Source organism: Geotrypetes seraphini, chromosome 14 (assembly GCF_902459505.1).
Source record: "Geotrypetes seraphini chromosome 14, aGeoSer1.1, whole genome shotgun sequence".
In the NCBI taxonomy this organism is placed as follows: Eukaryota; Metazoa; Chordata; class Amphibia; order Gymnophiona; family Dermophiidae; genus Geotrypetes; species Geotrypetes seraphini.
In genome coordinates this window covers 17,680,589-17,697,302 of record NC_047097.1, presented here as the reverse complement: position 1 = coordinate 17,697,302, position 16,714 = coordinate 17,680,589, and the positions used below count along the sequence as shown (strand labels likewise).

The 16,714-nt window shown below is 43.4% G+C and overlaps 1 protein-coding gene across 1 annotated transcript in view; it reads right to left on the bottom strand.

Annotated features, from left to right (window-relative positions):
• The window catches only part of LOC117348494 (transient receptor potential cation channel subfamily M member 7-like), a 148,638-nt gene that overhangs the window by 119,045 nt on the left and 12,879 nt on the right, over positions 1 to 16,714 (bottom strand). Inside the window, exons 4-7 of the mRNA XM_033920707.1 lie at positions 7,774 to 7,972; positions 3,327 to 3,537; positions 2,759 to 2,883; positions 1,596 to 1,767 (exon numbers count right to left, since the gene is read on the bottom strand). Coding sequence (XP_033776598.1) covers positions 1,596 to 1,767; positions 2,759 to 2,883; positions 3,327 to 3,537; positions 7,774 to 7,972 — 707 coding nt within the window. The remainder of the gene's footprint in view (positions 1 to 1,595; positions 1,768 to 2,758; positions 2,884 to 3,326; positions 3,538 to 7,773; positions 7,973 to 16,714) is intronic.

Below are 16,714 nucleotides of genomic sequence, written 5' to 3'. Positions count from 1 at the left end.
CAACTGGGTCAATTCCGGTTGGCCCAGTTACCTAAGGCCCCTCCTATGGGCGGGACCATAGGTGACTGGGCCAATCAGGCCCTAGGCCCCTCCCCAATGCATTCCACAATGCACCAGGAAGAGGCAGGCCCACCATTCCGAGGATGGCGGGCTTGCTGGATGGATGGACCGGGGACCCATCCGTCTGGCCAACATTAAAGGTCAGTGGGGGTGGGTCCAGGGAGTGGGGGGCCACTGTCATCATCTTCGGCAGGAGGGATTGGTATCCCTCCTGCCGGTTTGGGGTTCGGGGGGTTTGCCTTCTGGCAGGAGGGCTTGGGCTCGCTCCTGCCGATTCGGGGAGGGGGGGTTCGGGGGTTTGCCCTCCAGCAGGAAGGCAGGGGCTCCCTCCTGCCAGTTCGGGGGGAGAGTGTGCCACAGCAGGAGGGCTTGAGATCCCTCCTGCTGGTATTTGAAGGGGAGGGGTACGCCACATCCTTGGCAGGAGAGATTGGGCATCTCTCTTGCCAGTATTGGGTTTGTCGGGGAGGTGGTGCCGGCAGGAGAGATTCAGCATATCTCCTGCCGGTTCGCGGTAGTTCGGGGGGATCGCGATTGCGGCAGGAGAGATTAGGCATCTCTCCTGCTGCGATTGTTGCGGTGGGGGGTGGGTAGGTTGCCGGGGCTGCTGAGCTGATCACGGCAGCCGCGATCAGCTCAGCGGCCCCTATTTGGAACTTATACCTATTTTGACTTGGTCTAAGTCAAAATGTATAAGTTCCGACTGGGCAACCTCGTCAAACTTTTGGTTATACTTGCTGTACAACTAAGTCTAGGTCAGCCCACCTCCCGCCCTTTCCCCTCCTCCAAAAATGCCTCTTTTCGCTCTAGGCGTTCAGAGGCAGGGGAAAGGCCTAAGCCGGTTTTAGATATGTCTAAAACCAGCTTTGGTTATCACTGAAAGAGTGGTTGATCGCTGGAATAGTCTTCCACTACAGGTGATTGAGGCCAGCAGCGTGCCTGATTTTAAGGCCAAATGGGATCGGCACATGGGATCTATTCACAGGGCAAAGGTAGGGGAGGGACATTAGGGTGGGCAGACTAGATGGGCCGTGGCCCTTATCTGCCGTCTATTTCTATGTTTCTATGGTACTTGGATATCTGTCTTTTTGATCGTCCAAGTACTGATTTAGGCCACTTTTTGGACTTTTTAAAAAAAATTATTATGAGCCCCTTGGTGTTTATGTTTTCAAAAATTAATTAATTAATTAAAAAAAAAAAATTGTGCCAATTAGAACTCCAACCTAGTTGGTCTATAATAAAATTATCTTCCACATGTATGAGGGACCTTCATAAAGTTTCCACAGCTTTATTTTTGTAAACACTATTTATTAAATATCCCAAAAGCAAATTACATCTCTTTTCCACATGATCACCCTGTTTTGCCTGAGTGACTAGTCACATGACATTCCATGACACGCCCTCTTGCCACTTCTCCCGCCCCCAACCATTTCCCGCAAAAATATGAAAGTGCAGAAACGTTTTGAAGAACCTTCAAACATTGCCATCGTCCCATTTGCTCTTCTGGCTGGAATGTAGCCTATATGAAAACTTACTTGGATGAATTTGTTGCAGATTGATTGTTTTTTCCACTTCTCTTCTTAGGTTAACTTCTGCACCATACTTTCCGACCGTCCCATCATCCACCAAAATGAAATGCGAATGGAGATTATTTAGGACGTTTAGTTTACTAAGAGGGTTTAACAAGGCTTGATACGGAGCAGCAACCTGAACAAAATGAAGAGATAAGAACTGTGCTTTTAGAAAGAAAGCAAGGAAGCTGTATTTCGTAGTGCTGGCAGTGCTTTCCACTCGTTGCTGCCGTACAAACCCCTTACCTCGCGTGTATGCTCGGTTTTCGTGCAGGCGCAGGAGGGGAGAGGCTGGCACAGTGGCAACAAGCTGAAAGTGCTGCAGGTTGTATCAAATAGGGCAACAGAATTCCTACGAGCGTCGGCGCTGCTACCGCTGCGCCAATGCTAAAAACCGCACTACGGTTTTGTAAAAGGGGAGATTATTTTTTATTATCTGTTTTTAGCTGATTTTATATGCTTTGGATCGTACCCGTCTAGATCTGCAGATTATGTAATGTAATGTAATGTAATTTATTTCTTATATACCGCTACATCCGTTAGGTTCTAAGCGGTTTACAGAAAATATACATTAAGATTAGAAATAAGAAAGGTACTTGAAAAATTCCCTTACTGTCCCGAAGGCTCACAATCTAACTAAAGTACCTGGAGGGTAATAGAGAAGTGAAAAGTAGAGTTAGAGGAAAAATAAAAATAAAATAAACATTTTAACAAGACAGCATTGATCTAAATACTTTGGAAGGTAGAAGAGAGGAGAGAAAGGAATAGAAGCAGAAGGGGGAGCCGTTGAACAGTAGAATTCTGGAGAAATTTAAATGATAGAAATAGAACAAAACAAAGACAAAAGGCAAAACAATAGATAAGATTAAAGATAAATCATAAGCTGGAAAGAAAAATAAAATAAAAAAGGTGTTGATGACCCTGTACAGGTCATTGGTGAAGCCCCACTTGGAGTATTGTGTTCAGTTTTGGAGACCGTATCTGGCGAAAGACATAAGAAGACTTGAGGCGGTCCAGATTATGCGGGTAATACATATTTTAAATAAATAAAACATGAATAGAAATCCCCTTTACACACTTTAACAAGCCAAGTACAGAAAAGACAAAAAAAATAGGAGAGTGCTTACATCTCTTCCAATGAGATCGTTCCTATTTTCGATTGCTCCCCATGGGGCTATTCCAATAGTGGAAATTTTGCGGGAAGGTATACAAGTCTGTTCTTTCAGTGCATCCCCAATATGCTCTGCAACACCTGCACTCAGATTTTAAAAAAAAGCATTGGTTTTTTTAAGGAATTATAAATATTTTCTGCTCATTCGTTGTTGGCGCTCAGGGATCAGTTCAGTTATCAACACTTCCATAAGAAACTTAAGACCAGTGGCGTAGTGAGGATGAATCCTTAATTTAACAGAACCCCCAAGTAACAAATTTTGGATTTAATAGACGGCGTATATGTACGGTATATATTTCTTAATGCATGATATGGGATGATCTCGCATATAGCATTGCAAAATATAAAATTGAATATTTAGCGGACTTCTGGTTTTGCACAGACACAATTTTCCAGACTAATTTCCCAATTAGTCGGTTAAATTGAGAGTCGACTGCATTCCACCAGCATTTGCTAATATAACAGAATTTGGGAAAATTATGCCTCCACATTTGCGTGCACATTGAAAACATTATCTTGTTTACCGGTATTTGTGCCTCCCGTTATAATCCAAGCTCCTGTTTTGGCAAACTTGATAAGACCCTTGCTGAGCACCTGTTTGGTCTGTGGGTCAAGCTCGAACTTCTGCATGCCACCATGGACGGAGATGACCAGTTTGGGTAGCTCCGTCTTCCATTCCTTAAGCATAAGCTGTAAAATGGCTTCTGGCTTGCAGTTATAAGACAATCTCACATACTACGGTAAAAAGAAACATTACCTTTTGGTTATTCTTGTAGGTTTTGATGGGCACTCAATACAAGATTCTCAACAAAAATTCTCAAGCTTTAGATTTTCATCTTTATAGAGCCAAAAGGATAAATCTAGTGATCAAATGATAGTTTAGTGCATGTGCTTCTGATCTCCAAGCCCTGTTCAGACTGTTCTGGCAGGCATAGAGGGACATTTTCGATAGGATATCTACGCCTGACTTAGGACGTTTCCCGCAAGACATCCAAAAGTCTGGGTGGAGAAATGTCTATTTTCAAAACCACTAAATTTTTTCTGCCATTTTGGCTGCCAGGATGTCCAACCTTAGGACGTCTAAATTTGTTCACCATTGTCAACCACAGAAACATCCAAATCCAAAATGTCCAAATCCAGACCATTTGGACATGGGCGGGGTCAGTATTGTAATGGACTGATCACAGAGACATGCCAATAGAGCAGTGAGGCACCTTAGAGGGCACTGATGTGAACTTCACATAAAGAGTGCCAGAAGTACATCACATCATAACCCCCTTATAATGTATGGTGAGCCTTTCAAAACTCCCCTCAAACCTACTATACCTACCTGTCTACCAACCCAATAGCCCTTATAGCTGCAAGTGGCACCCATACGGCAGTATTGTAGGGTTTTGCTGGCCTCACACTTTCCACTATAGGTGTAGTGGTTACAATGGCTTATGGGCCTCTCTATGGTTCACTAGCCCACACACCAGGCTACTTAAGACCAGGATTCCAGATGTCCAGATTTTCCCGGACATGTCCTTTTGAGGACATGTCCAGGGATCTGGATGGCTTTTCAAAACCCAGTACTTTGTGTTGTGAGGGGGCATCTGCATGAAATTTAGCTAAGGCATGAAATTTAGCTAAGGCATGCCAATGAGTTCCTGGTTCCTTGCAAATTACCGGTATGTATTATTTTCCGTATGATGTCACTGCTGGTAATTTGTATGTTTCCAACCATGGCAAAACATTGCGCCTAAATTCTGGGAACGCCCTGACCCGCCCATGGCATTCTCTGAAATGTAGGTGCATGTTTTCGAATAGGGTGTAGGGCAGAACCATGCATAACTCCTAATTACTGTCAAGTGCTTGTGAACTCCAATATTTGTCTGTAGGACCTAATTGACTAATTAGTTTATGTGGAAATCTAGGAATCTCACCCAAATTTGGGTGTCCAAATTGGGCCGACATATACAGAATCCAGATGTAAGGGGCTGCTGGCTCAGGTGACTGAGCTACTCCACTCCCAAGCAGAGCCTACAGGCCCTATAGCTCAGTGGTCCTTTGGTTCCCACCCCTCCCATTCCCTTCCCCCCAACAAAACCCCATCCATGCCTCCCACCCACTCAAAGGCTTTATTTAGCCCCCCCCCCTCCTCCCTCTTTTTTCCCACATATAGGATTTTATTTATTTATTAAAAAATGTATATACCTTATACAACTATGCGGTTTCCATATCACATACATAAAATCTTATTTCACTGCAATTTCCACATATAACGTAGACGTGTCTGGACAGCATCAAAATGCCTGATTTTTCCTGCCTCAGGTGCTTCCATTTTCCATACCATATACAGCAGTTCATTAATATCAAATTTACCTATTTGTGGAAACGGGTCTTTTCATCCTATTATGACATCAATTAAATTTCAAATGGCAAGAAGAGGACCTATTTTTTATTTGTATCAGATTCTTAAAGATGATGGTACTTTACCGGTCTTCTCTCAGTTGCGTACTACTTATGGCTGGATTAACTTAGATATTTTTTCTTACATGCAACTTAAATATTATGTGAATTCTTTGCCGACTTCGAATTTACTTATTAAGCTATATGAGCTTTTATCAGAAATATATTGGTTAGAAGCTCAATTGATATTACCATTGAAATATTTCAGACATTCTCTTATGGATTTTTCTCCATCTTTAGACTATACTAGGGTGGCCCAGGCTCGGAGTTTGGAGCTACAAATCACATTACATGGTCCCAATATACACAATTTTTTGAAATCATTATAAAGATTATTACCTTATATATCATATTTTGAAATGGGTTATAAATTTCTTTATCGTTTATATATAGAGCCTTGGCATGCTTACTGTGCAACACTCGTCTCTGAAGGCTCTTGCCCCAAATGTGGACACCCTAAACCCAATTTATCCCATATTTTCTGGTTCTGTTCTTGAGTGTATAAATTTTGATCTATAGTTTTTTCTAGAGTTGGTGATATGTGGAACACTAGATGGCATTGTAACAGATATAGCTTGTTGTGGTTGTTTGATTTGAAACATCCTATTCCCAGTGGTCTTAAGGGTTTTCTGAAAAGAGCCATACTTTCAGGCTACTAATGACTGAAACAGTTTAATCTGAGTAGTTTACGCGAGCTTTTGCAATGATGTTACAAAGTATGGCTTCTGTGGTGATGTAATAATGCACAGCAATATATATGAGCTGTTGTAATGGAGTAACAATGGATCAACTAGGTAATTATGCTATGCCTATATACAGCTCACAAATTATATATAATTAAAATTAGAAAGTAAACATTAAAAAAAACAACCTTCCCTCTAACTATGGTGTACAGTGTCTACCCCACAAATAGCAAATTAGAACAAACTTACTATAACAAAATTAAAGTTAAAGTGAAAAACCTAAATTAGATAACAGCATCATACAGTACTATGTGCCCCGTTAAAGATAATGGATAAGGCTGTCAAATATTCCATTTAGATTCCATAGCTTGTATGAGTTGAATCACATAAACACTCATCAACTGGGACATAAGTTATCTAGTGGTTTTATTTTTCTAATCATCTTTTCCCAGTCTCTGGCTGCACTTTCTTCTGTCTGAGCTCTTAACTCCGTTTCCAGGGCCTTCTTATCCATTTGCTGGTTTTCTCTCTTTCTTCTCAACATCCATCTTTGGAATTAACTTAACATTCAACTTTCTTCCATTTTTCTGGTTTCTTCTCAAATCTATCTGTTTTTCCCATGTCTTCCCTTCCCTGCCCATCCATTGATGTGCACATCTCCTCCCTCACTCTGTCCTTCCATTCCACTCCTCCCTCATCGCTGTGTACCATCTCCTCCCTCTTTCTTCTCCCCTATTTCCATCTATCCATAAACAACATTTCTTCCATTTCTTTTCCTTTCCCCATCCCTGTGCACCATCTCTTACCTCTCTCTCCCCATGTTCTGACATCTCTGTCTTCCCCTTTGTCTCTCATATGGTCTGTCATCTTTCTCCTTTCCTTCCCACCATCCCCTCCCCTTCCTTGGTCTGACATCTCCTTTCCCCTCCCCTTTCTTGCTCTGACACCTCCCATGCAACCCTCTCCACTCCCCTCCCTTGGTCTGGCTCTTCTCCTCTCCTTGGTTTGTCTCCCCTCCTCTCCCCTTGCTCTGTCTTCTCTTCTCTCCTACTGGTCTGACTCTTCTCCTCCCCTCCTTGTCTGTCTCCTTTCCCCTTGTCTGGCATCTGTTCTCTCCTCTCCTGTCCCCTCCCTGTGTCTGGCATCTCTCCTCCCCCTTTCCTTCCCCCTTCCCTAGACTGGTGGTCTAATGGTGTCTTCGGGGGCAGGAAAGATCCTCAGTCTTTCCTGCCATCTGCTGCTCCTGCCACTAATAGAATTTCAAAATGGCTGCTGAGACTTCATGCAGCATCCTCACAAGATTTGCGGAAGTCTCACGAGGCTGCCGCATGAAGTCTCGGCAGCAATTCTGAAGCTATTAGTAACGGGTGCAGCGGCAGTAGAGGGCAGGAAAAACTGGGGATCTTTCCTACCCCCAAAGAAGCCACTAGACCACCGGTTTTTTTTAGGTACATGCGGGAAGGATGGCCTGTTCTCCATTACCGCAATATCAGTTACCGTTCCTGCAGCAATACCACAGAACAGTTTACCAGTACTGTGGCAATACTGGATATTCTTTGGACACAGTCCCCATTACTGCACCAATTACCACAGTAATGATTACCATGTCACTCTCTAATGCTTACTACAGCTTAGTAAAATGACTCCACAGATTGTGAGCCTTCCAGGGACTCTGGATGTTCATGAACGCACACTGGTATATAAGACAGAAAAAGGTCAAATAACTAAAATCAATCTTCCCAGCATTTTCTAGATTCATCCTCCACCTGGTCTTTAACCACAACTAAGCCAGAGTTCATTTTCCACAAACAGACACCTCCCATGACTTAGTCCGTACCTTGGCTTTGTAGCTGTGCGAGCCACCCTGGAAATTAATGACACCGTATGCATCCGTTGAGCGCTCTTCCGTGTGTGTCTCTACTGACCACTGCTCACTCTCTTCTTGAAGAGTTTCGCCCTTCCTGCTCTCTAAATGTTTCAGGGCAGCACTGAGAGTGCTCCAAGCATGCTGCCGGACTAAGCAGCCACAGCAGCACCTGTTGAGAAATTTGATATTGAAACAGTTAATCAGCGGGATAGGAATGCTACTTTGATCATTGCCACGAGCATGAATTTGATGTTCCTGGCTGCAAGACTGGAGGAAACGGTGTATGGATCAACAGTCCAGGTACCGCTGATTATCAATTGGAATCTATTTTGAACATTCTGGGAATTAAAGTTGACTATTTACTGTCATTGGAGCCACAAGTATATGGTGACGGGACTAAATCGCACGAGACAACGGCGCGCCAACAACTGAGCGCAAGGTTGACGGCGTGCTGAAAAAAAGCACTATTTTAAAGGGCTCCGACGTGGGGTGTGGGGGGGAACCCCCCCCCACTTTACTTAACAGACATTGCGCTGGCGTTGTGGGTGGTTTGGGGGGTTGTAACCCCCACATTATACTTAAAACTGAACTTTTTCCCTAAAAAACAGGCAAAAAGTTTGGTTTCAAGTATAATGAGGGGGGTTACAACCCCCCAAACCCCCCACAACGCCAGCGCGATGTCTGTTAAGTAAAATAGGGGGGTTCCCCACCAACACCCCCCATCGGAACCCTTTAAAATAGTGCTTTTCTTCGGCGTGCCGTCAACCTTGCGCTCAGTTGTCTGCGCTCAGTTGTCGGTGCGCCGTTGTCTCGCGTGATTTTGTCTATGAACCCAAGTATATACACTTCCCCTTCTGTATTCGCAGTTTCGATTATTCGCGGCTTTTTATTCCCTGGCTCCACCCCCAAATTTGCGTCACCGCTCCCAACGTTGCACAGAGGAAATCGCTGTTCCCCTCAGCCATCTTTCTTCCAACTGAAGTTCCGAGAAGACTGTTGGATCATAACCCCCGAACTGTCCGATTGTCTCTAGCTGCCAGCGAAACTGTGTTCAATTTAGATCGATACTTCGGGTGTTCAGGGTACCGCGCATGGAACAGTCTAGAGGCAAGAGTGTTGGATAGCAGAAGGGAGCGGATAGTAACATAGTAGATGACGGCAGATAAAGACCCGAATGGTCCATCCAGTCTGCCCAACCTGATTCAATTTAAACTTTTTCTTCTTAGTTATTTCTGGGCAAGAATCCAAAGCTTTACCCGGTACTGTGCTTGGGTTCCAACTGCCGAAATCTCTGTTAAGACTTACTCCAGCCCATCTACACCCTCCCAGCCATTGAAGCCCTCCCCTGCCCATCCTCCACCAAACGGCCATACACAGACACAGACCGTGCAAGTCTACCCAGTACTGGCCTAGTTCAATATTTAATATTATTTTCTGATTCTAAATCTTCTGTGTTCATCCCACGCTTCTTTGAACTCAGTCACAGTTTTACTCTCCACCACCTCTCTCGGGGGCACATTCCAGGCATCCACCACCCTCTCTTCTTGATGTGCCTTGTGTTCCAGCTATTGGATTTCATCATCAAGCTAAGTCTGCTTTAAGTTACAGCGCCGCAGGTCAGGTTATTTGCGGGTTTTTATCTTTATTAGGGCTTTTATACAGAAAAACCACGAACAACATAGGAAAAGTTATTCGTGGTTTTTCGGTATTTGTGGCTATGTTCCGCCCGCATCCACCGTGAATACGGAGGGAGAAGTGTAATTACACCCTCTCCCTTTTTTTTTACAAAACTACGCAAGAGGTTTTTAGCGCCGGCTGACGCGCGGAATGCTCTGAGCTGCTCCGACAGTCCTAGAATTCCTTTGAGCGTTGGAGCAGCACAGAGCATTCAGCTTGTGCGGTTTTGTAAAATGGGGAGGTTAGAAAAGATTTTATGTTCTTATGGAAACTGTGAAAAATCTGGTTGGGATGTCTTGATGATTTATGCAAAAAGTTGCAGGCAGTGCAAAATATGGCACCGTATTTATTGCATTCTGCGTACATTTTTGATCGTCATATCACACTGATTACCAATGGAAGCTAGGGCACGGGTTAAAATCTGTATGATGATTTTGAAAATCTTACATGGGAAAGCACCCTATCCACCCTAGACTACGGCAACATCATTTATGTGGGCATACCTAAAAAAAAGTGAGAAAATTAAGAATAGCGCAAAACACGGCCGTCCGCTTAATATTTGGACTACAGAAAAGTGATCACATTAGTCCCTACTACAAACTGCTACACTGGTTGCCAATAGAGGCACAAATTTTATTCAAGTTCTCTTGCTTTTGCTACAAACTGGTGTGGGGAATGGCCCCCACCTATCTCTTACCTCACTTCCCACATGGACAACCAGAAATCGCAACCTCTTTGCCTATCCGAAGAGCACTGATTGCAAATACAGGACCTTTCTGGACAGAACTTTTAAGTTTCAAGCTGGTAGACAGCAAACCTGGCTAGGCAATTTCATCGATAGAGCCAGGTCGACCTGCGGCGCTTTTCAGAAAGAAATTAAGACCGCTCTGTTCAACAGATTTATTTCCTAGTCTGACAACTCCCCCCCCCCCCCCCCTTTTTTAAAAACTATTACTCAACATGTTGATACTGCGTATTCTCACTAATTGTATTCTGTATTCACTGACTGGTCAGTGATTTCTTCGCCATTTGTATTCTGAAATTCGCTGGCTATCCAGCCCCCTTCACTGTAACATATTAATATTATAATTCTTACTATTCTGTACTCTAAAATCACTGACCGCTCAGTGACATCTTCTCTATTTGTACGCTGAAATTTGCTGATTGTCCAGCTCTCTTCACTGTGAACCGCCTAGAAGTCGCAAGATTATGGCGGTATAGAAAAAATAAAGTTATTGTTATTATTATTATATACAAGTATCATTTCATATCTTTATCATTTAGTTGTAGCAGTTCATTCTATAGAAAATTGAATGGCACTCCTCTTTCCCGACACAAGCGGAGTTCAGCTTTTTACTTTAAAATTACTGAGCTTTGGAATAACTTTCCTGTCCAGCTGCGCAACTCGGGCTCGTTCCAATTATTTCAAACGCATCTGAAAACGTGGCTATTTTCAAAAATGTAAATTCTGCCGCTCTCTACATAATCACCAATTCTTATTATATTTTCCTTTCTTCAAAACTCTTGTAAACCGTGCCGAGCTCTATCCTTATAGAGAAGATGCGGTATATAAGCTTAAGGTCTAGTTTTGTTTCGTTTACGCTTTTTAAAAAATGTCTGCATCCTTCTTTGCCTGCCAGCTGGCTTGAGTCTGGAGCTCTTTGTCAGAGGAGATCAGAACACAAAGGGGCTCATTTCCAAACCACAAGGACATCTCAAAATGGCAAATCAAATGTTCATCTGCCCAAAATGACCAAACTGCAATTCTGAAACAGCAAAATTTGGATGTCCGACACTGTAGTTCATCCAAATAGCAAGTGAGCACATTGTAGGTGTGTTTTGGGCGGGACTGAAGGCCCAAACTAAGGATGTCCAGCAGCAATAATAGAAGGAGAAGAAATGCCTGGGTCTAAAAAGAAGGATGTTTTTATTTAGACTTGTTTTAGGAAAGTTCAGGGTACAAAAAGCTGACCACTGGATGCAGTGGCATAGTAAGGAGGGGGGAAGCGGACCGTCCTGGGCGCCATCTCGAAAGAAGCGCCAGCACCTCTCTGTCCCACCCCACCATATCTCTGTAGATCTTCACCAGCATGAGCAACTTCTCCTGAATGTTGCTCGCGCTGGCCTGGTTCCCCTCTGAATCAATTCCGGGTCGCAGGGCAAGGAAGTGATGTCAGAAGGAATCCCAATGCTGGTGCGAGAAGCCACTCCCACTGGTGAAGATTTACAGAGGTACATGGAGGGAAAGGGAGAGCCCAAGTGTGGAGTGGGGCACGGAAGAAGTGGTGGGGAGAGCAGAGGGAGCAGGGGGATGCCAACCCCCCCAGGTGCCTCCTACCCTCACTACACCACTGACTAGAGGGATTAAGGCATGATTCCTCCTTAATTCCCTAGTGATTGCTATCCCCTTCCCTCTCCCTTGAAAATTAAACTTAACGGGAAGATTAGGCTCTATGACAGCCTCAGATAGGGTTACCATTCATCTGGGAAACCCTGGACATGTCCTCTTTTTAGAGGACTATCCAGGTGTTAGGATGGGTTTTTTATATTGTAGGAGTCTGTCCAGGTACTAGGGGAAAGTAACCTTGATAAGGACTTGGGTGTGCTGGTGGATACAACAATGAAGTCAACGGCGCAATGCGCATCAGCCTCGAAGAAAGCAAACATAATGTTGGGTATTATTAAGAAGAGTATTACAACCAGGATGAAGGAAGTCATCATGCCTCTGTATCGTGCGATGGTGCACCCGCATCTGGAGTACTGTGTCCAATATTGGTCACCGTACCTTAAGAAGGACATGGCGATACTTGAGAGGGTTCAGAGAAGAGCGATAAAAATGATAAAAGGTATGGAAAACCTTTCATACGCAGACAGGTTAGAAAGGCTGGGGCTCTTCTCCCTGGAGAAGCGGAGACTCAGGGGAGACATGAGAGACTTTCAAGATCTTGAAAGGCATAGAGAAGGTAGATAAGGACCGATTCTTCAGCCTATTGGGAACCACAAGAACAAGGGAGCACTCAGAGAAGTTAAAAGGGGACAGGTTTAGAACCAAAGCTAGGAAATTCTTTTTCACTCAGAGGGTGGTGGGCACCTGGAATGTGCTTCCGGAGTTTGTGATAGGACAGAGTACACTATGGGGTTTCAAAGAAGGACTGGATAAATTCCTGAAGGACACGGGGATTGAGGGATACAGATAGAGGTAGTGATAGGATTATGAAAGGGTATAGATAGAAGGATAAAGGGGATTAAAGGGTTTTAGACAAGGATCACCTTATAGGTCATAGACCTGATGGGCCCCCGCGGGAGTGGACTGCTGGGCGAGATGGACCTCTGGTCTGACCCAGCGGAGGCAACTTCTTATGTTCTTATGATAGGGACTTAGACAGAATCCGGTGGCTCTCCCCCTCTTACCTTCTTGAAGCTGGAAGTCAATTGTCTTCAGGCCACTGGCAGCTCAGCAAGGCAAGTCGGCCTGTCCTGGAAGCTACCTCTCTACAGGACCTGCCTACAGGAGAACAGGAAGTTGCTGCAAAGAGGCGGCTTTCGGAGCAGGCTTCTGTGGTAAGCAAATTAATGGAAACACTTTTAAAACAGAGAATGGTCAAGTTTCTGGAATCTTGTGGATTACAGGACCAGAGGCAACATGGATTCACTAGAGGTAGGTCTTGTAACTCCTCTGGAAATGTTCTTCTTCTTGTAACTCTTCTGGAAAAGTCCAGAAGTCTCTTTGTAATCATCCTGGAAATGTCCAGATATCTCTTTTGTAATCCGCCCAGAACTGCAAGGTTGAGGCGGAATAGAAATCAGTAATGTAATGTAATGTAACAAATCTGATCAATTTCTTTGACTGGGTGATCAGAGAATTAGATAGAGGATGTGCGCTAGATGTGGTGTTTTTAGATTTTAGCAAAGCCTTTGACAGTGTTCCACACAGATGTCAAATAAATAAACTGAGTGCCCTCGGGATGGTCCCAAAGTGATGGGCTGGGTCAAGAACTGGTTGAGTGCAAGGCGACAGAGGGTCGTGATCAATGGAGATCGCTCTGAGGAAAGGGATGTTACCAGCATTGCACCTCAAGGTTCTGTTCATGGGCCTGTTCTTTTTAATATTTTTATAAACGATATTGCTGAAGGGTTGTCGGGTAAGATTTGCCTCTTTGCAGATGATACCAAAATCTGCAATAGAGTAGGCAAGTCATCTTTTCACCCACATGTTAACCCTATACCTCCCCTTGCTTTTTAACCCTCCCTCTCAAAAATGTAATTTCCTTTACAATGTAAATCCCAGTAGTTTGTACTGGCCCTTGTATTGTAAACCACTTAGAACTTCGCAGCTATGGCAGTCTATAAATAAAGTATTATTGTTATTATTTAAAAAATAATAAAATAAAAGAGTTTTAGGGGGTGCCCAGGTTTACAGGTCACTGCACTGCAGGATTTCTGTGTGGCCATTTCTATAAAAATGCTGCCAACAGTAGTCCCTGGATTTTTGGCCTTCATAATTTGGACATTTCAGTTTGTAAAATAGTTGCTCATTTTGGGCACTCACGAGGGGATCGCTGAAAAGTTCTCAGCCCAACCAAGAAGAGAATGATGTGGAGCCATGAAACTTACACATTATTCCATCCTTTTCTTGACATTTTTCATATCATTGAAACAAAAAGCGTCAAGAGAAGTGTAGAATAACGTGTAAGTTTCATGGCTCCACATCATTCGCGTCTTGGTTGGACTGAGAACCCTTCATTGGCCCCTCATATTGTGATGTCATAATGCGTCATTCCACCAATGTCTAAGAACCAACCTCATCGGTGATGTCACAATGACTTGGTTTCACTATATAGTACTTGTGACCATTTGCTAGATGTGTTTCCCTCATTGAAACAAAAAGTGTCAAGAGAAGTGTAGAATAACATGTAAGTTTCATGGCTCCACATCATTCGCTTCTTGGTTGGACTGAGAACCCTTCATTGGCCCCTCATATTGTGATGTCATAATGCGTCATTCCACCAATGTCTAAGAGCCAACCTCATCGGTGATGTCACAATGACTTGGTTTCACTATACAGTACTTGTGACCATTTGCTAGATGTGTTTCCCTCATTGAAACGAAAAGTGTCAAGAGAAGTGTGAAATAACTTGTAAGTTTCATGGCTCCACATCATTTGTTTCTTGGTTGGGCCGAGAACATTTCAGCAGCACCTCGTATCTTTGAACAAGAAAATCTGATGTATTTCCTGTTTGAAAATGGCTTTGAGATTAATTCTTTTTTTTTTTTTTTAAATGTTATAAGCAAAATGTCTCAATTCTGACTTGGACATCTTTTCAAAACGGCCCCTCAAAGCTTTTCAGAAAGGATGTTATAACTTTTCTGTTCCACAAATTTGGGCTGCCTTATTTAGCTTTAATGTGATTTAAATTGAATCGTAATTGCTAGGTGTGCCTAGCTCTGGAAATGTACCCCACACAGAACCGTAGAAGGAAGTACAAAACAAAATGTAATGTAATGCTTAACAATTTGATAAACTAGGGAGTCACCTAGGGTGGCAACTTTTGGGAGCGGGCAAGGAACAGCTGCCGTCAAAACAAACAATGGATCCTGACAACCAGACAACATCAAAGAACCATCAGCATGCATATCTTTTCATAATTAAAGTTTTCAAAATGTATTGACACATACATTTATGAAAAACATAGCAAACGAACCAACAAATTTTTAGATTGAATCAGGTTGGGCAGACTAGATGGACCATTCGGGTCTTTATCTGCCGTCATCTACTATGTTACTATGTCATGACTGACCCCTCCCTCCCCCCAAAAATAAAATAAAATAAAAAATCTATGGTTCTAGAACATATCAAGAAGAGAATAAGCGAACAGCATTTATTTTTAAGCCCATGGAGAGTGGGTCATTTTCAAACTGTCCATTTGAGGGAGAAATTACCAAAGTGGGCTGCTATTAAGATGTGGGGGTTCTGTTAACCCCAGTTATTAATCACTATAGAATGGGTAACAATTAATTGTTTTTGTTTTTGTTTTTTTTCAAAAATTACAAAGACTAGGGGTGAAATTACATGGCAATATTTTTTAAACAAATAAGAGGAAATATTTTTTCACTCATAGAATAGTTAAGTCCTTCAACTTGTTACCAGAGGATGTGGTAAAAGTGATTAATGTATCTGGTAAAAAAAAAAAAAAAAAGATTTGGACAAGTTTCTGGAGGAAAAGTCTATAGTCTGTTATGAAGGCAGACATGGGGGAAGCCACTGCTTGCCCTGGATCGGTAGCATAGAATGTCGCTACTCTTTGAGATTCCAGAATCTTGTTACTCTTTGGGGTTCTGTCAGGTACTTCTGTATTGGCCACTGTTGGAAACAGGATACAGGATTAGATGGACCATCGATCTGACCCTGTAATGCTATTCTTATGACTTATATTGTTATTGTATAAAATGGTCCGCTTTGATAACTATGGGCTTCTTTTACTAAACTGTGATAAGCGTTATTGTACACTTACCCCATGTTAAAAAGGTTTACCGCAGGACATGCACTTGTGTCCCACAGAAAATGTGCCTCTCTGCATGCGTATACCATATGCTAGAAAAATATTTTTTATTTTTCTCTAAGGGATGTGTTCAGGGTTGGAGAGTGGGTGTGACAGCACTAAGCAGTAAGCGCTTGAGGCATTGCTGCATGCAGTAGTGTGGACCCAACTGGGCATAGTCTTGGTGGGGGCACTGGCACTTCTCCTCCTCCCCGCCCCTCACGTACCTCTTCAAATGTTCGCTGGTGCAAGCAGCGTCGACCAACTCCTGCTCGCACTAGCCTTGTCTCCCTTCTGATGTCACTTCCTGGTTGCGAGAGCAGGATGTGACATCAGAAGGGAGCCAAGGGCAGTGTGCCGGCGACCATTTCAAGAGGTGTGCAAGGGAGGTGCTCAATGGGCTGGGAAAAATAGGGAGGGCATGTCGCGGCGATGCCGGGCGCCACCACCCCCAGGTGCCTCCCTCCCTCACTAATCTAATCTAAATCTAATCTAAACCTTAAGTTTATATACCGCATCATCTCCATGAGTATGGTGCTCAACATGGAGCTCACTACACTGTATTCAAATTTTGGAGACCTTATCTGGCGAAGGACACAAAAAGGCTTGAAGCAGACCAGAGGAAAGCAACAAAAATGAAAGGAGGTTTGCGCCACAAGACGTATGAAGAGAGACTGGAAGCCCTGAATATATAT